At 45.3% G+C, this 22,138-nt stretch overlaps 1 protein-coding gene across 1 annotated transcript; it reads left to right on the forward strand.

The window, feature by feature from the left end:
* The first annotated feature begins 11,839 nt into the window (after positions 1–11,839).
* On the forward strand, positions 11,840–12,775 carry LOC102370494 (olfactory receptor 1020-like). The gene has a single exon (XM_006032213.1). The coding sequence runs from the start codon at positions 11,840–11,842 to the stop codon at positions 12,773–12,775; it is 936 nt and encodes a 311-aa protein (XP_006032275.1).
* The last annotated feature ends 9,363 nt before the right edge of the window (positions 12,776–22,138 follow it).

Raw genomic sequence — 22,138 nt, forward strand, 5'->3', positions numbered from 1 at the left:
GGAACTGTGTGGTTGGTCCAGAAGGCCAGGGCCACAAGTCAAGGATCATCCTAGTAAGATCAAGGCAGCCTCCTGCAGTCTACATATTTTGATTAACAGCAAGGCATGGTGGGCGAGTGAGGGGTGGACTGCCCCTAGAACAGGGTGGTATAACATTTCTTTTTGGTGCCATGGTACACTCTATTACAGTTACAAATAGCTACATTACAAACTAAACTACATGTGGATGTGGTTTAGTTTGCAACATAAGTAAGTCATTTAATTAATAAAACAACCCTGTACGTGTACAGTGTTGCAATTAAACTGCAAAAATGGGCAATTTTCATCACATGTACAGATCCCCTATATGTCCAGGAGGACTTGGTCTTTATACACCATGCATCTCAGAGTTTTTGGTGCTTCCCCTGTGCTGAAGATAAGCAAGATTTCACTCTAAGACTAAGAATCTACTTTTTGCTATGCATTGCCCAGTCACCTACAAAGCTACAACTCTGCATACTTTTTTTTTTTTTTAAGTCTGAGAAAAAAGGATAAGGGAAAGTCACCTCTTCCATAGTTTAGCCCCAAAAGCTGAGTGGGTTAAAGCACAGGTTCCAAAAGCAAGAGACCTTGGGCATGTCTGGATGTGCCATTACTGTGCAGCAATAAACTGTGGAGCTTATTGCTCCCCCATTTATTGCTTTTAGGAAGATCCCGGGCACACAGTCTATACATGCACATTGAGTCAGGTCATAGCAGCCCTGGCTGGCAGGGGGCTCCAGGGGTCAGTCTAGCAGTTTGGGCCTGCTTTGACCTGGTTCAGTGTGCTTTAAAGGGACTTGCTGGGGCATGAGGGTGCTTTAACGAGGGGATAGCTGGCAGGCAGCCCCCACACTGAATCACGCTCCTGCCCCAGCCAGCTGTGTCAATGTCATTGACACATTTTGGTGCCTACAAAGAGACTCCACAGCAGGGTAGTTTCTTGGTACAAGTAGTACCCTGCTGTGGAGTTTATTAGTTTCATGCACCCTAATAGGGGCACATGTGTAGATGGTAAGATGTTTACTGTGTAGTTAATTGGCCAACTGCACAGTAAATGTCTCCTGTAGACATAACCCTTCAATATAAAATCCTCACCAGTGTGTGGGGCTTGAACCTACAGCTCTCTGACTTGACAACATCATACTCCAGCTACCACAATTCAGGATACACATTTTCCAGGGCTGTCTCTACCACTTCTTTTGAAGTTTAGCTATTTCAGCTTGCATTTAATAATCCTTGGACAAAACAGGACAAAAGTAGTGCAATAGGGAAATGTGTCTCCTCCTGGGAGTATAGACCCCCATTTGATAAGGGACAGTAGCCATTTCACTGAACCACACACTTTTTAATACTGCTGCTTTTCCTCCTGGCCCCACATATCTCTTTGCCTTGACTACCTGGAGGGTCAGATTCAGAAGGAGACTCAGGGAAGATTTAGGGTAATATCTGAACTGTTTCATAGTGGCAACCACTGTTTGGAACAAAACAATGTCTGACAAAGTAGGCTGTTGCTTACAAAAGCCCATGCCTCTTTGAACCAAATAGTTTCTAAGATGTTATGCTGCTTTACGTTCTGCTGGACTTCAGACTAATATGACTAACCATTATTTTGTGTTAAGAAATCAAATCGATACAGTTTTAAACATCCTGTGGGCAAACAGATTTCAGAACCTTCATGGCACACGTCCCAGCCAGTCAGTTACTGAGTCTAATCAAAGAAAAGGGCTTCCTTTAAATTTCATGACTAATACCTCATGGTCTTTGGTTTCTGTTTGGCTAAATTTTTGTGACTTGCACTTATGCATTCAGAATGGGTGCATGTATATAGCTACATACATGCCTGGGTAGTATGTGTTTTTTTTGTGCAGTCTATACATGTCTTCCTTATGTATCCATCAAATCACAATCTACATTTAAGTATTTCATAATACTACTTATGTGGCTCGCTATGCCATTTAGGTGCACAAAGGGAGATATAATTCTGACAAGATGTTCAAATGGGCCCACATAAACAAGTGACTAAGAGCATTCCATATACCTAACTTGTCCATTTCAGTATTAAACATTAACTAATTTTTCACCATTTGTTGTTTATAGATTCATAGATTCATAGAAGTTGGGTCAGAAGGAATCTTGTAGATCATCAGGTTCAACCCCCTGCACTGGGCAGGAAGGAAAACTGGACTCAAATAACCCCAGCCAGGTAGACATCGAGTCTCCTCTTAAAGACCCCCAGGGTAGGAGCCATCATCACTTCCCTTGGAAATTGTTTCCAGATCCTAGCAGCCCTGACCGTGAAGTGGTGCCTTTGGATGTCTAGTCTAAACCTACTTTCTAACAATTTGTGGCCATTATTCCTTGTTACCCTGGGGGGCGCTAGGGGGAACAGGGTCTCTCCCAACCCCTGCTGGTCCCACCTGGTGAATTGATAGATGGCCACCAGGTCCCCCCTCAGCATTCTCTTGCGAAGATTGAACAGGTTAAGGTCCCCTAGCCTCTCTTCATAGGGTCTGCCCTGCTGTCCCCGGATCATGCGGGTGGCCCTCCTCTGGACCCTCTCAATGCTGTCCACATCCCTCCTGAAGCGCAGTGCCCAAAACTGGACTCAGTACTCCAGCTGTGGCCTGACCAGTATCGCATAGAGGGGGAGGATCACCTCCTTGGCCCTGCTTGTGATGCATCTGTGGATGCACGACAAGGTACAGTTAGCCCTACTGACCGTGACCTCGCATTGTCGGCCCATGTTCATCTTGGAGTCAATAATGACTCCAAGATCTCTTTCTGGCACCGTGCTCTTGAAAAGGGAGTTTCCTAGCTTATAGGTGTGCTGCTGGTTCCTACTGCCCAAGTGCAGCACCCTGCACTTGTCAGTACTGAAACCTGTATTTTCATTAGCCCATCCCTGTAACCTGTCCAGGTCCTGCTGTAATCTGTCCTTCTCTACTAGTGTGCCCAGCTCACCCCAAATCTTGGTATCATCAGCAAATTTCAAAAGGCTGCTTTTTTTCCTCATCGTCCAAGTCACTAATAAAGAAATTGAACAGTGCGGGCCCAAGGACCGAGCCCTGGGGGACTTCACTGCCCACTTTCCTCTAGGTCAAAAAAGACCCATCCACCACTACCTTCTGAGTACGAGCCTTCAGCCAATTTGTGATCCATCTGACTGTGTAGGCATCAATGCCACAGTCACCTAGTGTTTTGATAAGAATGGGGTAGGAGACAGTGTCAAAGGCCTAGCTGAAGTCCAGAAAAACTATATCCATCCCGACACCAGCGTCCAGTGCTTTTGTGACCTGATTGTAGAAGGCAAGCAGTTGGTCTGACAGGACCTGCCCCTAATGAAACCATACTGGTTGCCCTTGAGCATCTTCCCTGCTGCTGGCTCATCACAGGTGTGCTCCTTGATGTTCTTCTCAAAGAATTTCCCCAGGACTGAAGTAAGACTAATGGGCCTATAGTTTCCCGGGTCTTTCCTCTTCCCTTTTTTGAAGATGGGGACCACGTTGGATTTCTTCCAGTCATCTTGCACCTGGCCAAACCATGAGTGCTTGTAAAGCCATGCCAGGGGCCCCGCAATAACCCCTGTCAATTGCCTCAACACCTGTTGGTTGTTTTAAATGGCTCCAGTTCCTTGATAAACATCTTGAAAAAATAGATGCCTGGGGGAATGTCTATACAAAGAGTCACAGGGCACATCTACACTTTCAATTAATGTTCAGAAAGCTTACTGAACAGTCAAATAGTGTACTGTAAGCTTTCCCTGGGAGCATATCTACATGTGCATGCATCAGGCCTGCAGACCGGTACCCCATGGTTGTCGTCCATGTGGGTACAAACGACGCGGCAAGAGGCAACCCTGACCGTATTATGAGGGACTTCGAGGCTCTGGGGACCAGGCTGAAGGAGACGGGGGCGCAGGTGGTTTTTTCCTCTCTCCTTCCGGTGAGGGGGCGGGGACAGAGGCATGGGACCTGCATTGGTGAGGTCAACCAGCGCTTACGCAGCTGGTGCCGCCGGGCAGGCCTTGGGTTCCTTGACAACGACCCATGCTTTCGGGAGGGGGGATTGCTGGGGCGGGATGGGCTTCATCTCTCCCCTAATGGCAAGCGTATCTTCTCTTCCAGGTTGGCTGATCTCGTACGGCGAGCTTTAAACTAGACTCGCCGGGGGAGGGGGCTGCAGGAAGACGAGGAGACGCCATCAGGGCAAGGGGTGCAAAGGTAAGTAATGGGGGTCTTGCCATCAGGGCAAGGGGTGCAAAGGTAAGTAATGGGGGTCTTGCCATCAGGGCAAGGGGTGCAAAGGTAAGTAATGGGGGTCTTGCCATCAGGGCAAGGGGTGCAAAGGTAAGTAATGGGGGTCTTGCCATCAGGGCAAGGGGTGCAAAGGTAAGTAACAGGGGTCCTGATGGTCTGGCTAATAGGGGGTGGGGGGGGCACACAGTCTTGCAAGGCCTTAAATGCCTGTACACCAATGCTCGTAGCATGGGGAACAAACAGGAAGAACTCGCCCTCAGAATAGCTAGTTCAAATCCAGATGTCGTAGGGTTAACAGAGACATGGTGGGACTCATCCCATGACTGGGCAGTTAACATTAGGGGCTATAGGCTGGACAGGCGGGATAGAGAAGGCAGAAAAGGGGGGGGGGGGGCACTTTATGTCAAGGAGCACTACACATCCTCTGCCAGCAGTATGGGGTCAGGGGAAGGGCGAGCTGAAGTGCTCTGGGTCAAGATCCAGGGGGGGCAAGGCGAGAGGGATTTGACGGTGGGGGTCTATTACAGACCCCCCAATCAGGAGGAGGAGCTGGACAGGGAATTTTCAGGCCAGCTTGCGGAGACACTAAAAGCAAGGGATGTAGTTGTCATGGGCGATTTTAATTACCCGGACATCTGCTGGGAGGAGCAGTCAGCCGGGACGGACCGCTCCAGGAGGTTCTTGGCCGAGTTGCAGGACCTCCACTTGATTCAGGAGGTGCACAGTCCCACCAGAGGAGATGCTCTGCTGGACCTGGTCCTGGCCGCAGGCGACGACCTGGTAAGAGGCCTCCAGGTTCTTGACCACCTGGGCAATAGTGATCATCGCGTGCTGGAATTCACCATCCAGCGTAGAGTGTCAAGGGCCCGCAGCAAGGTGGTGGCCCTAGACTTCAGGAGGGCCAACTTCAGTGAGATGAGGAGATTAGTGGGAGAGGAACTGGGGTCCTTGAGGGCAGAGGAACTCAGCGTCCAAGAGGAGTGGTCGTTCCTTAAGGAAACGATACTCGGGGCCCAAGGGGTGTCCATCCCGACAAGAAGCAAGGCGGGCAGGAGTGTCCAAAAGCCCCCCTGGCTCACCAAGGGTGTCCGGGAATGCCTGCTTGCCAAAAGGGTGGCGTACGCCCGGTGGAAGGGGGGTGTAATCTCCAAAGAGGAGTATACCTCCTCTGCTCGGGCCTGCAGGCGGGCTGTTAGGAAGGCCAAGGCGGAGATAGAGCTCGGATTAGCGTCCAGGATTAAGGATAACAAAAAGTCCTTTTTCAAATATATTGGGAGGATGAAGAAGGCGCCGGGTAATGTGGGGCCCCTGCAGGATATGCGGGGCAATCTGGTGGTTGCGTCAGAGGATAAAGCGGACCTCTTTAACCAATTCTTCACCTCCGTTTTCTTGTGCAGGGACCGGGACTTCCCTGCTGTGATAGAAGCCGGACGCGAGGGGATCGCCTTCAGACCTCAGGTTGGGGAGGACCGGGTTAGAGAGCTTCTGGAGGGGCTGGACGCGTTCAAGTCAGCGGGTCCGGATGCTCTCCACCCCAGGGTGCTGAGGGAGCTGGCTGGGGTTATTGCAGGGCCCCTGGCACGGCTCTACGAGCGATCGTGGTGCTTGGGCCAGGTGCCAGACGATTGGAAGGTAGCTAATGTGGTCCCCATCTTCAAAAAAGGGAAAAGGGAGGACCCGGGCAATTATAGGCCCGTCAGTCTTACCTCAATCCTGGGGAAGCTCTTTGAGAAGATCATCAAGGAGCACATTTGTGATGGGCCGGCATCCGAGATGATGCTCAGGGGCAATCAGCATGGATTTATTAGGGGGAGATCATGTCAGACCAACCTGATTGCCTTTTATGATCAGGTCACAAAGGCCATGGATGCAGGTGTCGCGGTGGATGTAGTCTTTCTGGACTTCAGCAAGGCCTTTGACACCGTCTCTCACCCCATCCTAATTAGTAAACTAGGCGACTGTGGCATAGATGCCTACACGGTCAGATGGATTGCAGATTGGCTGAAGGGTCGCACTCAGAGGGTGGTGGTGGATGGATCATATTCGACTTGGGGGGAGGTGGGTAGTGGAGTCCCTCAGGGCTCGGTCCTGGGCCCTGCGCTGTTCAATGTCTTCATCAGCGATCTTGATGTTGGGGTGGAGAGCAACCTGTTTAAATTCGCTGATGACACCAAAATTTGGGGGGAGGTGAGCACGCTAGCAGGGAGAGAGAGATTGCAGAAGGATCTGGATAGGTTACAGGGGTGGGCAGACAGGAACAGGATGCGTTTCAATACGGACAAGTGCAGGGTGCTGCACTTGGGTAGTAGGAACCAGCAGCACACTTATACGATGGGGAGCTCCCTACTTGAGAGCACGGAGGCGGAAAGGGATCTTGGTGTCATTATTGACTCCAAGATGAACATGGGCCGACAATGCGAGGTCATGGTTGGCAGGGCTAACCGGACCTTGTCGTGCATCCACAGGTGCATCTCGAGTAGAGCCAGGGAGGTGATCCTCCCCCTCTATGCGACGCTGGTCAGGCCGCAGCTGGAGTATTGTGTCCAGTTCTGTGCGCCCCATTTCAGGAGGGATGTGGACAACATGGAGAGGGTCCAGAGGAGGGCCACCCGCATGATCCGGGGACAACAGGGCAGACCCTACAGTGAGAGACTGCGGGACTTGAACCTATTCAGCCTCCACAAGAGAAGGCTGAGGGGGGACCTGGTGACCGTCTATAAACTCACTAGGGGGAACCAGAAGGGTTTGGGGGAGACGCTGTTTCCCCTAGCCCCTGCTGGCATAACAAGGAATAATGGGCACAAGTTGATGGAGAGGAGGTACAGATTGGACATCCGAAAAAACTACTTCACAGTCAGGGCGGCTAGGAGCTGGAACCAACTTCCAAGGGAGGTGGTGCTGGCCCCACCCTGGGGATCTTTAAGAAGAGGCTGGATACTTACCTGGCTGGACTCATTTGAGTCCCGTTTTTGTTTTTAGGGTGAGTGGTTTTGTTTGTTTTTTTGTTTTTTTGTTTTGTTTTTTTTTGGGTTGTTCTCCCGCCCTGGCGGGGGGGCGGGCTAGAAGATCTATTAGGTCCCTTCCGACCCTGAAACTATGAAACTATGAAACTAAACTATCAGGAAAAAAATGTACTCCTGATGGGAAGCAGTTCAGGGCAGGGATGCTCCTGCCCATCTGTTCTACCATATAGCAGCTGGGAGGAGATCTAGTCTCCCCCAGGTGCCAGAAGACCTGGGCTGGCACAGTCCACTGTCTGGCCTGGACTCAGCAGGTTAGGGAAGCTGTCCCGCATTTGGGGTAGCTGCCTCCCACCTAACACCCCTGCCCTCCTGCCCAACCACCACTCTAATCGCAGAACCAAGGCCCAGGAGCGTTCTGCTGTGTGAGCTGAGGACAGTATCCCAGCCCTGGGTCTGATCTCTGAGCTGGGGCCCAGGAGTTGCCTGCTGCAGTGGTAGGGGACATTGTCTTAGCTCCCTCTCTGATCAGCTGATCATAGCAGAGGCTGGGAAGAAGGCAGCTGCCCAGGAGAGGAGACAATTCTCCTGCCCCCCTGCTGCCTGGGTTGGCCTAGCTACTAGTAGCTACTAGATAACAAGTTAATTAGCAAGGATTAACACCTATAAAACCACAAACTAAGGAGATTAAATAATCAATACAGATAATCAAGAGACAGAGAGAGTCAGTTGCACAAGCACCCATGTCATGAGTTTTGCCTGTCAGCAGGGAGAGGTGCAGGGCCCCAGAACCCAGACTCCACCTCCACCTATCTCCTTGACAGCTGGCAGGCTTTGTGGCCTCACCAGGGGCTTCCACCCCTGCAGTTTTCAACCCCCTGTGGTGTAACATGTACACATGACATGAGGTTTGCTTTCAGGAATTTGGGGTGCAGTTCCCCCCAAACCCCTGGACCTATCTTCTTGAAACTCAGCGGACTTCATGCTCTCAGCAGAGGCTACTATCCTTGCAACTTGAATCAAAATCAGACAAAAAACAACAATGTTATAGGTATTTCATTGATTCCCCATTATATCCCATGGCTGGATCTCTGAAGTGGCTCCGAAGCTTCAAAGCCGCTTCGGACAAAGCAAAGCAAGAAACTGATCCGGAGCTCTGGATTGGACCCCTGGCATCTGAAGTGGCTGGATCCGAAGTCAAATCAAACAACTGCCTATTTGCACAGGCCTAATGGTTACATAGTGGTGCTTTAACGTGCAGTAGATTATTCTATTGAACAGTAAAGCACCTCATGTAGACACACCCGGTGTCATAGAGAAGTAGGGTTGGAAAGAAACTTGATAGGTTGTCTAGTCCAGCCCCCTGCCTGAGGCAGGATTATCCCAGTGAATCCCATCACAGTATGAAGAAGCAAAATACGTTAAATTTTTATCAGGAATAAGGCATATTAAGTCAATTTTGTGGAGGCCAACTATTACTTTTAGGGTGGGGTTTTCTTCTTAACTAAAACAAGTTAAAATAATTGTAGGAAAGTTGGGTGAAAGCTCTTTTATTCATTAAATGTAAAGTTTCCAGTAAAATAACAGTGCTCTGTTAAGACGTTTGACAGCAACTTGGGGGATAACGGACCATGAGCAGGTTCATGTCTAAGAAGCTGCTGAAAAAAAGTACAAGTAAAAAATCCTCTAATTAACAGTTAGGGAAGAATGCCTAATAGAATTGAAAATGGCAGAGAAGAACCCAGATAACTGACAAAAAAAAAAAATTCTGTAGTTGAAAAGGTAAGTAGGAGCTGGAGATAACATCACTTTAGCTAACATGTCCTTATTTGAGATCAAAGGACCCATTACAGACATCAACTCTAACTTCCTTTATGTCGCAAATTAAAAAGTACCACCCCTTGTTCCTGAATAAAACCTATCACTTATTTTGAGTAAAGCGAGTCTTTAAAACAGTCTTTCAGCTTTCATTAAAATTTTCAGGAAACAGAGGATCTGTTTACACCCTGATGTCAGCTGGTTGTATGAGGCTGTGGAAGATGGCTTCCTTGGCTTCTGTTCCATGTCCCCTTTTGTTATAAAGAATGGGACAGTCACTGAAGCAAGGACTGGAAATCTAGGGGCAGAGCCTATTTTAGGGATCCACACCTGACATTTCTCTGGATCCAAGGGTGCAATTTTCAGCACTTACATAAAGTTTAGATTCTATTCCTACATGCATAGCTATGCTTGTCCTGTGCCTGATGCTTGAGCATGTTCTGAAGGCTGTACCTTTGCAATATAAACATTTTGCTGCAGAAGAAAAGCACCCACCCACTTATGCACCTACACAGCAAAGTAGGATTCTGCTTGCGGGATTGCAGGTTGCCAGTGGGAGAACAATTATCAGTTTGTCACGTAATCATTAGACATCATATATTATCAAAGATGCATCACAATTTACTCCTTGCTAGGACTAAGCATCTATTCCTTTTTCCAGGACTGGAACAACTAAGGTAGCCTCTTCAGAATGAAAGATAAGAGGAAAACAGATTAAATTTGAGGTGACGCCCATATTTTGCAGACAGTAAGTCTGTATGGTGATCCCCCCAAAAGCACAGGGTATAACTTTTGGTTTAATGATTCCCTCAGTGGTTCATCTTTCATTCCAAGCCTTCAGGGATTCTATTGTACGTGGTTAATGAACAAAATATAAGCACACTGCAGCATATCAACACAAATGGATAAAACACATTACCTTACATGAGTAAGATTAATCAGTGTGGACATAAAAGCAGCATAAAGCTGCTTCCCATCTGCTTATTGTAAGTTCAGTTCCCTGTGTTTGAATTTTTAAGTATTTAAGCCTGATGTTTATCGGTCTGGTTTTTTTTCCCCTTCCTTTTTTGTTTTGTTTTGTTTGTTTGTTTGTTTTGTGCTTCATTTCCTGTATGGGGATAAGGTATGAGAGCTTGATTTTTTAAGAAAAAATAGATAAGAATAAAAAAGTTTGAGGAAAATGTAAATGTATAACATGGTGTTTCATTTTCTAATTTTTTGTTTTGTGTTTAAATTATTTGGTTTAAAGATATTTTGCTTTTTTCTTGAAACCTAGGGATTGTATTTTTTTTTTTAATTCAATGGATCTGGTGCTCATTGAAGAATTGAAATGACATCTAAAGTACTAAAAATCTTTTCCATATCTGTAGCATAAGTGAAGGCTAAATCAGAAATAATAGAAATTTTTTTTTGCACTCTTTTATATTCTATAAATATTGTCAGTTAGCCAGAGATCACATAAACAGGAGGAGAAAGCACAAATTAAATGTATAGGATGCTGACAAAGGAACTTTAAGTGTTGTGCTTGTCCTGAAATTGAGCATAGAATATTTACCTCAATCCCAAGAACTGGATTGAATATATGTTAACTCGAGTTTAAATGGTGTTATTCTAGTGTAAACATAGCATATGAATGATACATGCAGCTAAATCAGGGCAATTTCACAAAATCCAAATAGCCTAGAAATATCAGAGACAAAACTTAACCTATATAAATTATATCAGTTTAAGTTTCATCTTTCTAGAACCTTCCCAGAATGGTCATTAACTAAAGGCAGACAAGCTATTCACTGCTCCCCTGGTGCCTAGTGGCACAGCAAAATAATTAGGCTTCCTACTGCATGCAGCTACCGTGAGACAGCTCCAAGTTTGTCCATTATTGATCACTGTGTAATTTTTACCAGTTTGGAATTCCGATGCAAATTACATGGGGATACATGTTTACTCATCTAAAGGCCAAATTAGTTCCATCACAAATGAGAATTTACCAGCTTTTGTCTCCTATTCCCACATCCCAGGTCCCAATACCAGTCGTTTATTTTAACCAGTGACTGTGTAAGATAAAATGCATAAACAGACAAGGAACAAACAAGAGGTAGTTTCATTCCATATCTTGCTGTTTAGTGTCCTTAGATAGAAAGGAGAAGTCTTGGGTTCCACTCCCAGCTAGCAGGACTCAATGCATTTTATTTTACACAGTCAGTAGGTAACCTTCATGATTAGCATTGGAAGCAGATGACCTCCTACGGGAGGTGCCTGTAGCTGTGACAGGCTGCAAGCTAAATTGGAGTTAGCCTAGAGGCGTACAAGGACTAGGGCCAGGATTCTAGCAAGGCTATGGTTTTGTCTGTAAACACCCCCTATGCCTTGTGGCCAGTGATGTCGGTGGAGCAGGAACAAAAAAAACCTAGAATGAATCACTTCTATACCATTTTTTCTCCCTACATTTGTTTATTGGAAGTGAATTGCTTCATTTTCAAACTAAGTGTTCATTGTCCTTGATACCTCTATTTCAGGAGAAAAAAATATTAACTAAAAGAATGAATGACCATAAACACACAGTATGCTATATATACAAAGGTGCAAAAACACTATTTGCAGTAGGTATGTAATACAAATAGTTGCTTTAAGACTCTACCTTGATTCATTCACACTATCTCAAGTGTCTTCAATATTTCACAGGAGCAGTCAGAGTTACTGCAAGGGATCCCATCCTGGTATATCCTTATTTCCTCTCTATTCATATATCTTTTTCATGGAAGAGGAAAGCCACATCTTGAATAAATGGTGGAAGGAAACTATACCATGGCTACAGACTTTATTTTCCTGGGATTCATGGACCATCCAGAAATTTGGGTCCACCTTTTCATGCTGTTTCTAGGGACATATGTTGTTACATTGGTGGGAAATCTTGGGATAATCCTCCTTATTAGAAGTGACTATCGACTGCATACACCTATGTACTTTTCCCTCAGTAATTTGTCTCTTGTAGATGCCGGTAATTCCTCTGTTGTTGCTCCCAGGTTGCTGATGACATTTATAATGGAAACCACACACATTTCCCTCACTGAGTGTGCAACACAGTTTTTCTTTGTCTGCACCTTTCTAACCAATGCAAGTTGCCTCTTAGCTTCAACGGCCTATGATCGCTTCATAGCCATCTTCAACCCACTGCTTTATAATGTCATCATGACCAAGAGACTCTGTGTATTACTAGTGGTTAGCACATACATGTGTGGCTTTGTGAATGCAATGTTCCAGACTCCATATATATTTAGTCTGTCTTTCTGCAGCTCCAATATCATCAATCATTTCTTTTGTGACATACCACCCATCCTCAAGCTCTCTTGCTCTGATACTCACATGGCCAACCTTGTACATTTCATCTTCTCTACTATGGTGGTTATGATTTCTATCCTCATCATCCTATTGTCTTATATGTACATCTTCATTACCATCCTGAGAATTCGCTCTGCCAAGGGCAGGAGTAAAGCCTTCTCCACCTGTGCCTCCCACCTGATGGCTGTTTCAATATTCTATGGAACTGTGATCTTCATATATTTGAGACCTAATTATGGCTACCCAATGGATCAAGACAAGATTGTTTCTGTGTTTTATATCCTTGTGATTCCCCTTCTCAACCCCTTGATATACAGCCTGAGGAACAAAGAAGTAAAAGAGGCCTTTAGAAGGATGGTGAACAGGAAGTTGTTCCCTTAATAAACGCAACTGTTTAGATTATTATTGTTAAATAAACAAGTGGTTATAATAAAATAATTCATCCAGGTAACTGTTGTGTTCTACTTGATTTAATAGTTTCCTGTGACCTGCTAAATCCATCAAAGCCAAGGCCATTAACATTGGAAATTTAATTTCCAGGATTAAGAATTAGTTGGCAAAGCTATAATCACTGCATTGTGATAAGAGAATATGATCCCTTTCAGATCCACAAATCTAAACCTCTGACACAGATATACTATAACATAGAAATTGCATACTTGGGGATACCAATGCCCCATCAGTTGCAGAGTCATGGTTCCAGTACTGATCAGCACCACCTGTTTCAGAGAGAGGCATACGAAAATCTAGAGTGGGAATTTATGAAATTACTATAAATTCCTTGGGGAAAAATCCTCTTACCTGTTAATACTCAGAAGTTCATGTAAAGTTGGAAGGGCTAAGGTCTTCCGAAATCAACATTTACTGGCTATTCCCCCACCAGAAATCCTAGACTGTTATAGAAATTACACTAATCCCACTGTTACACACTGGTATATGAAAGGGATAGAGCTGTAAAAATGGGTCACTCTGTAGAGCAATCAGAATTCAAAACATTTGAAACACAACTCAATATATTTGTGGCAAAACTAGAAATACTTTGATTTGGAAATGTTACTTTGTATGACTCATGGTGAGAGACTTTAGGAACCTGATGTTCTAATTTTCCTTTATAACATGGGCTTCCTGCTTAGATTTTTCACAGAAGTTTAGGGCTGGAAGAGAACTCGTGAGATAAACAGGTGCACCCCCCCACTGCTTTGGACAGGGAAGACTGCTGGGGTCAAATAACCCCAGCAAGGTGGACGTCCAGTCTTCTTTTAAAGATGTCCACGGCAGGTGCCTGCACCACCCTGGCTGGGAGTCTATACCAGAGTCTGGTCACACAAACTGTGAAGAAGTTTTTCCTTATATCTAGTCTGAAACCTTCTTCTAGGCATTTATGACTGTTGCTCCTGGTTTTCCCCTGGAGTGCTTTGGTGAATAGTTGTTTGCCTAGCCCCTGATGCTTTCCCCTGATATATTTGTAAGCTGCCACCAAATCCCCACAAAGTCTTCTGTTTTCCAAGCTGAACAGTCCCATATCTGTCAGCTTTTCCTCTTATGGCTTGCTCTTCAGGCCTCTAATCATGTGAGTGGCCCTTTTCTGGACTCTTTCAAGGTTCTCTACATCCTTCTTGAAGTGTGCTGCCCAGAACTGGATGCAGTACTCCAGTTGCGGCCTCACCAATGCCGAGTAGAGTAGGAGAATAACTTCCTTAGTTACGCTTGAGATGCATTGCTTGATGTATGCCAGCATATTGTTTGCTCTGCTAACTGTACCATTATACTTGTGGCTTATATTCATTTTATGGTCAATTATGACTCCCAGGTCCTTTTCAGACATGGCGCTTGTTAGCGTAGTACCACCGAGCCTGTAAGTTTGTTCTGGATTTTTCCTCTTCAGATGGAGCATTTTACACTTTTCAGTGTTGAACAGCATCTGGTTCTGGTCTGCCCATCTAACGAATCTGTCTAGGTCCTTCTGGATCATCAACCTACCCTGATGCATGGCCAGACTTCCCCACAGCTTAGTGTCATCAACGAACTTCGCCAGTTTTGTTTTTACCCCCACATCCAGATCATTGATGAAGATGTTGAAAAGCACTGGTCCAAGTACCAAACCCACTGGCTACCTTCCACCAGGTTAAAATTGTGACAGCTGTCACAATTTTCTATGGTACACTGATCTTCATGTATTTATGCCCTGGATTGGGCTATACTATGGACCAAGACAAATCCATTCCTGTATTTTACACATTGGTAATCCTCACGTTGAATCCTCTGATCTATAGCATGAGGAACAAGGGTCAGATCTACATGTTGCCATACATCACTGCAGTGATGCACTACGTCACTGTATGGTATGCTATGACAACATAGTGACCATGTGAGTCTACATGTGATCAGCAACTACATCACTGTAGCAGCACACTCCTCTGGCATACCATGTTGCTACGGTGATGTAGCTGCAAAATCTAACTACATGCTGTGAGTGTTAGGGCTGTGTGAAATTTCACTTCCAGTTTTGTTTCAACGCTGTTTCGACCTGTTTCAAGGTTGAAACAGCAAAATCAAAATGGAACAGATATAGTCAAAACAGCCTCGAATCAAAACAAGACAAGTCGAAATGTTTCACTGTTTTGATGCTGTTTCGCCATTTCGCCTGTAGGCCATAATGGGGAACAACAAAACAGCCTATAACTTTGTCATTTTGGGACTGATTTGGATTAAACCCACTGGAATAGTAGCCCCTTCTGATGGCATGAAGCCTGCCAAGTTTCAAGGAGATAGGTGCAGGGGGTTCAGGGAAACTGGACCCCAAAATCATGAAAGCAAAACTCATATGTCATGCATATGTGCTAAGCCTCAGCAGGGTCAAAGCTGCAGGCATGCTTGCCCCTGCAGAGTCCACAAAGCCTGCCAAGTTTCAAGGAAATAGGTGCAGGGGTTTGAGGGGAACTGTACCTCAAGCTGCGGACAAGCAAAACTCGTGACATGGGTGACACTGTGGGTTAAGGCACAGCAGGGTGAAAGCTACAGGCCTACTAGCCCCTGCTGAGGCCATGAAGCCTGCCAGCTGTCAAGGAGATGGGTCCAGGGGGGTTCTGGGGCCCTGCACTTCTGCCTGCTGACAGGCAAAACTCGTGTCATGGGTGCTTGTCAAGCACTAACCTGGTTTTCAGAAATACTAAAGTAGGGCTCTGTAGCAGTGTCTCTGTATGGTAATGGGTAAACGCACCCATGGAGGAAAAGGATGTTTTTCTAAGGATTTTGCACAGGAAATTATGTCCTTGGTGAATATAATTATTGTAATTATTTTTATAAATCAGTAAATGATTATGAGGAAGAATTGATCTGTTTCTTGTTATGTATCTGTTCATGTATATCTTATGCATAAATGTGAATGCTGGATTTATACAAACACCTAAGATGAACTGAAATGTCATGCAGCCAAGAACACAGTTAAATACACATTATCCCGTGTAAGCCTTTATTAACTTCCCATAGAAAATGGTCACATAATTTCATATCCAGAATTACTTTTAGACAATATTAAGGAATACTTTAATCTAAGTCACTGTTTTGTGTGATTTGGGACTCAAGGCTAGTGTGTGTTGCAATATTTTTATAAATCTGAGGGACTATGTGAAACTCACCCTAACTGGACCACACACTTAAATATAAAACCATAACGAGTCAGATTGTATTACAGATAAAAATCCACTAACCTGCTTTTCAGTAAAAATGCTAAAACATCTAATTAAACAAATTTTACATAAATATGCACTACTACAAAATGCCAGGGTAGAAACATCCTGTCATCTAGAGTCAGTCAATTCCTACCAAAGAGGACCTGGGTGTGAGGGGGAAGGGGAAAGGGTACTGTGATGCAGTTGTATCCTCTCTTTGATTTTTGGTCCATCTGAAGTTTAAAACCAACTGTCTAGAAGTTGCAGCATCACTTCTCTTCAGAATGCAGTGAGGGAATCACTTGACTTCATTGCTTATGATCATCTAGTGACACCTCTTCATTCTGCATGGGTTACCAATCCTCTTTCCATTTTTAAACGGTCTTGATGTCCCACTAAACAAGCTAGTCTTTCTTCTGCAATTCTGCTTTCTATTATCTGCTCTTGGTAATGTAGTTCCTGTTTTATAGTCCTATAGATAGTTTTAGCTATAGTTAAAAACAAACTCAGCTGTAGAAACTTTAATCAAGGTGTACTAACTCAGGAGTGAAAATACCTCAGTGCAGCATAGCATGCACTGGCAGGATATTCAAGAAGGCTTTATTTTGTGTTCTGAATCTGACAGAGAGGTATATGTAATTCTAATGACTACAGGACTAAAGAAACAGCATCTTATGAGAATTGTTTTATCTAGGTTCTTGTGGTTTTAATGTATGATATAGCAAATCAATGAACATTCAAATAAAGTCATATTTGTTTTTTCCTTCAGTCTTAAGCTGGATAATATAGCCAGAAGCTAGCTTATTAGGAAGGCATATAGTTTCTTGTTACCTTGAGAAAAATGTGTGTTGTCAAGCACTCACCATCTGCATTCCCCTTTTGAAAATCATAGATCTGCTCATAGTTCCTATGGTAAGGCATACAGGGTGTTTGTAGACGATATGTGATTTCCTGTTTAACCCACTGCAACTGCATTTGTGTTTGCACGAGTGGGATTTCCTGCCACTTTAAAAGTATTTTTGGCAAATTGAACTAACACTGCTCAGATATGTTTTATTGTACCGCGCCACTGTTTACCCCACCTTATCTACGTTCAAGCAGTAAGCGACTCAAAGACTTGTAAGTCTTTTTCTTCACCACCAGGTGGCACCGTGCCATTTTATGCAGTGGCCAGTAGGTGCTGCTGCTATTTTCTTGTTCTCTTTCTTTCCCTTTTTTTTCCCTGCCCATCCATCCCTCCCTCCCCCTGCTCCAATAGTGATTGCAGGCAGCCAGGGCAAGGTGTGGGGGCACAGAATAATTAATAAAGGTAAATGGAATAGAGGAGCAGCCACAGCAGGGGCTGTGGGTTGGGACTCACATAGGCAGCAGAAAGGGGGTCTAAAGGGGTTCACTCCCCCAAACTCAGGCAACAAGTAGGGCCCATACTTGGCTGCAGGTATGGGGGGGAGGCCATTTTCTCCCTCTATCCATGGTCAGGAGTGATGGGTGCCAGCAGGGCTGGGGGGCAGGGCTGCAGTAAGGGACACTGGCAGGGCTGGGAGGGCTGGGACCCCTGTGTGGTGTCTGTGCAGGTTTCTTTAAATTTCCCCCACTGGTTCTTTCTCAACATGTCTGTTTGTGTGGGGGTTGGTCTGTGTGTGGGAGGGTGTAGGTTGTAGCTGTGTTGGTCTAAGGACATGGGCAGACACGGTTCTTTGGGTAAATCTGATATCTTTTATTTGACCAACTGAGTAGTTGGGGGTGGGGGAGAATTCTTAGCAAGCTTTTGGGTTTAAAAACCCTTTGTCTGGCTGAGGAAGCCTCTGCAGTTGGTGTGTGCTCTTCTTGGATAGAATGAATAATAAAAAGGCCAGAGGCTGGTCTGCATGCAAGCCAGTCAGTGAAAATGTACATTGAGGAGTCAGTGGATAAGAGACAGGATAGGGAAGGGGGATTAATGTAGCAGGTAAATAATGGAGAGGTACCTGGTGAGTCAGATGTGAGGCAGGTTATACGTCCTAAATCCAATATGCATCTTTAGTCCATGATTTTTTGTATCCAGGAGGTCGGTGAAGTGAAGTTCATAGGCTTGTCTGTGAAAAGTGTTTTGTGAATTTCTTTTGAGGACTAGAACTGAGAAATTGGAGAAAGTAGTTTTCTTGTGAGTAATGTACCCCATAGGTAACTGAGTGTTCTTGTCTTTAATTGATTGCAGGTTTTCCATCCAAATGAACTTTGTCTTCTGTGTGTGTGTACATTTGGCCATAGTGGGGGCAGGGAAGCAGGTAGAAGAGGCGGGCATGAGCCCACCAGCCTGACAGGGTCCACCCAGCCTCCCCCACCAGCACTAGAAGGGGAAGGGGACCCTCTACCTCCTGCACCATAGCCCAGCTTCCATGGGCAGAGGGGGCCTCTAATTTTGTGCTTGCCTAGTGCTCCCCGTACACCTTTATTTGCCTCTGTGCATATGGCAGCAGCTGGAGTTGGAGAAAGGCACACTTTGGGGTTGGAAGTGGGGTCAGAGATTTGAGCTCTGGCAAAGGAGCAGCCACTTGGGAAATCTCCACAGGAAGCCTAGCCCTCCAGAGGGGGATTGGAAACCTAAGCACCCAGATAAAAAACATCCCTCTGGATCAGGGAGGGTGAGGACCCCTTGGTTGGGGGCTACCTTGACAGGGTGTATTAACTCTGAATAGGGAGGATTTTGCCTGCTTAGAGTGATGGCTCATCTTCCTCTTTCACTTTATACTTCTCTCAGTCCTGTTTTCCTGCTCTCCAACTATTTTTTTCACTGACAACCTCTTTCCTATCTTGTATTCTATCACTGCAATGTCTCCAGCCTTTTTTTTTTTCTTTTCCTTCTCTCTTCTGCTTCCCCCTCCCGCCTCTGCTTTACCTCTCTGCTTTACCTTTTCTCTTTCTAATTGGTGCAGGGAGCAGGGCAGAGGTCTGGGCAGGCAGCTTGTCCAAGGGATGGGGATGCAACTCCCTGGGCTAGGTAAGTGGCCTGAAGGTTCAAGTATGTTGAGCACCCCATTTAGTTAGGAGCCTAGATTGATATTTTCACTTAGGATATAGCTTTCATTATCCCATTCACTTAGGAAATAGCTTCAGATATAACTTTGTTGCTGAACAATAGGGTGGCCATCATAGAGGACATTCCAGTTTTCTGCTACTCTGTCCTCTGTGCTCTATTGCTATGAAACCCGATGCCTTTATGTCTTCTATTTTTGTCTTCAAGAAAGAGAAAGGGTCCCCTTTTTATTGCTTTACAGCAGTTGTCTCAGCACAGCTGTATTGTTGATCACCACTATACATTTGGTTGCTGTATGTCTGGGCCTTGCATGTTTGGGGCCTGGCACATGTTGCTTTTGTGGCTCTGTGTCCTGACCAATGCAGCATGGTTGGTGTTGGTTGGTGGTCAGGCTCTTTTGCTGTTTGGCTGCCTCTTCTTTGAGTTCTCTAGCAGTTTTCCTGCCTGAACAGAGCTGGGATTAGGACTAAAAACTTTGGGTTGTGAGTTGCTGATGAGAACTACAGTTCAACCCTCAAGTCCACCATGTGGAGATGAGGATCAGTGCTACAGTTTCACAGGGAACAACAAGGAGCCCTTTGCAATGCGGAAGGACCAACTCTCTCTAGCAACCCTTGCAGCACAGAAGACCCATGGAGCAGCTCATTGGACTCTCCAGTGTGGGCCCCCCTTTCTAGCCCATCGCTGAAGAGCAAGTATAGGGGTGCAGGCCCCCAGAACTACCTTTCTGGGGAGTCCCAATTCCCAGACTCCCTGAGTATGGGTAAAGACCCCCTAAAGAGGGTGCCACCTATAGACTTTATTTGTAATTTATAGTGTTTTACAATTATAGTTATAGTTAATGTTTATTTTTGTTTTTCTTTATGCTTTGCAATAAATCTGGATTTCATGGCTACACTGCTTGCAAGAAAAGGATTATGGGTTTAATGGGACACCCTGATAATCCAATTAGTGTTTCCCAGGTAAACTGGGTGGGGGCTCAAGCCAAAGTAAAATATATTTAATATCCCTAAAATTGAACCTGGCCCAGAAGTGAACATGCTGAGGGAGACGGAGAAAAGCATTACTACGTGAAGGTAATGCTTGAACAGAGCTATGTCAGCTGAAAAATCTGGCCCATTATGTACATCTACACCCAGGTCTTATTTTTCCATATAGTTCTAAGCTTTTATAGCCCTTTGGCCAAAAAAAAAAAAAAAAAATCATTTTTCCTCAGTAGAGTAAACCCATTCTGCCCAGAGAGAAGCATAAATCTCCCATTCACACAATGTACGTATGCCTCAAGAATGTACAGTGTTGATCAGAGAGTTTCTTGTTCCTGATTTACAACAGAAAGTTCATCTACATGATACATTTACTGTGGAGCTAAGTAGCTCCACAGTAAAATGTCATCATCCACACGTGCCATGGTATTAGGATGGAATAAATTAATTAAGTCTGCTGTAGGATAATACTGCTCGATGCAAGTACTATCCTATAGCAGAGTTATTTATTCTGCTGCAATGCACGTGTAGATGCTGACTGGGGCTGGCTCAGGTACAAGCATGCTAGAATGCAAGGGCTGCCTGCTATCTAACCCCATGCTAAAGTACCCTCATGCCCTAGTCACTGCCTCCACAGAACATTGATCTGCATTGGAGCATCCTTACAGATAGCAAGCTTTCCCTCAGAGTCCCTGACAGCCAATGTACAGGCCAATATACCATCCGGGTTCAATAAAATCTGCAAACTGAACTGGAGTTTATTCAGCTGAATTAAAATGTAAATGTTCCCAGGAAGTGCTAGGCACAGGGATGTGTCTGAACTTTCCCGTTCATCCTCTAAATAAGACATCCTACTTAGGGCTATGCATTATGCACCTACATCACAGAATCCTATTCTACACTAGGGGATGGGATGGGAACCTGGGTACATTTTGTCTATTGCCTAGTTCTTGGAGTATTTTTCCAAGAAGTAAGCTGGATCCCAATAAAATGTAGATGTGTAAGGGCCCCTTTGTAAAAGAAGGAGAGAGGTATGTTCTTGGATTAGATTAGAATTAAATCAGCAAAAGTCTCTGTGATGGGGCCGTCTCATGGCTGGTCAAATCTTTGGCCTGCCCACCTGACTAGGGCAAGCCACAAAAAGTCCTTCTTCAAATACATTGGGAGTAAGAAGAGGGCACCACATAATATAGGGCCTGTGCTAGACACAAATGGTAATCTTGTGGCTACGCCAGACAAAAAACCCAAAAATTTTAACAAGTTCTTTGCCTCTGTCTTCTTGAACAGGGACCAGGACAGCTCTCCCACCACAGGTAGGGGCAATCTTGGGGATAGCACTGCCAGGCCTCGGGTCTGCGCAGATGTATTTAGGGATCTTCTGGAAGGCCTGGATGTTTTTAAATCTGCAGGCCTTTATGCCCTCCACCCACGGGTGTTGAGAGAGCTGGCGGGGGTCATTGCTGCGCCCTTGGCCTGGGTGTACGAGCGATCACGGTCCACGGGCCAGGTACCCAGAGATTGGAAACTAGCTAATGTGGTCCCCATTTATAAGAAAGGGAGAAAGGAGGACCCAGGAAACTATAGGCCCATAAGCCTCACATCAGTATTGGGGAAGATCTTTGAAATATTTATCAAGGATCACATCTGTGAGGGGCCTGAAGGGGAAATCAACATGGGTTCATCAAAGGCAGGTCCTGGAAGACCAACCTTTAATGACCAGGTAACTAAATCCCTGGATGTAGTTGGTGTCACCGTGGACATAATCTTTCTGGACTTTAAGAAGTCCTTTGACACTGTTCCTCACCCCATTCTCATTAAGAAATTGAGCAACTGTGGCATAGATGCCTACCCAGTTGGATGGGTCAAAAATTGGCTGATAGGGTGCACCCAGAGAGTGGTGGTGGACAGGTCATACTCAACCTGGCAGGATGTGAATAGTGGGGTCCCCAAGGGCTCGGTCCTGGGGCCTACACTGTTCAACATCTTCATCAGCAACTTGGATGAGGGGGTGGAAAACATGTTGTCCAAGTTTGCTGATGAAACCAAGATGTGGGTAGAGGTAGACATGCTCGAA

Source organism: Alligator sinensis, unplaced genomic scaffold (genome assembly GCF_000455745.1).
Source record: "Alligator sinensis unplaced genomic scaffold, ASM45574v1 scaffold1_1, whole genome shotgun sequence".
NCBI lineage: Eukaryota > Metazoa > Chordata > Crocodylia > Alligatoridae > Alligator > Alligator sinensis.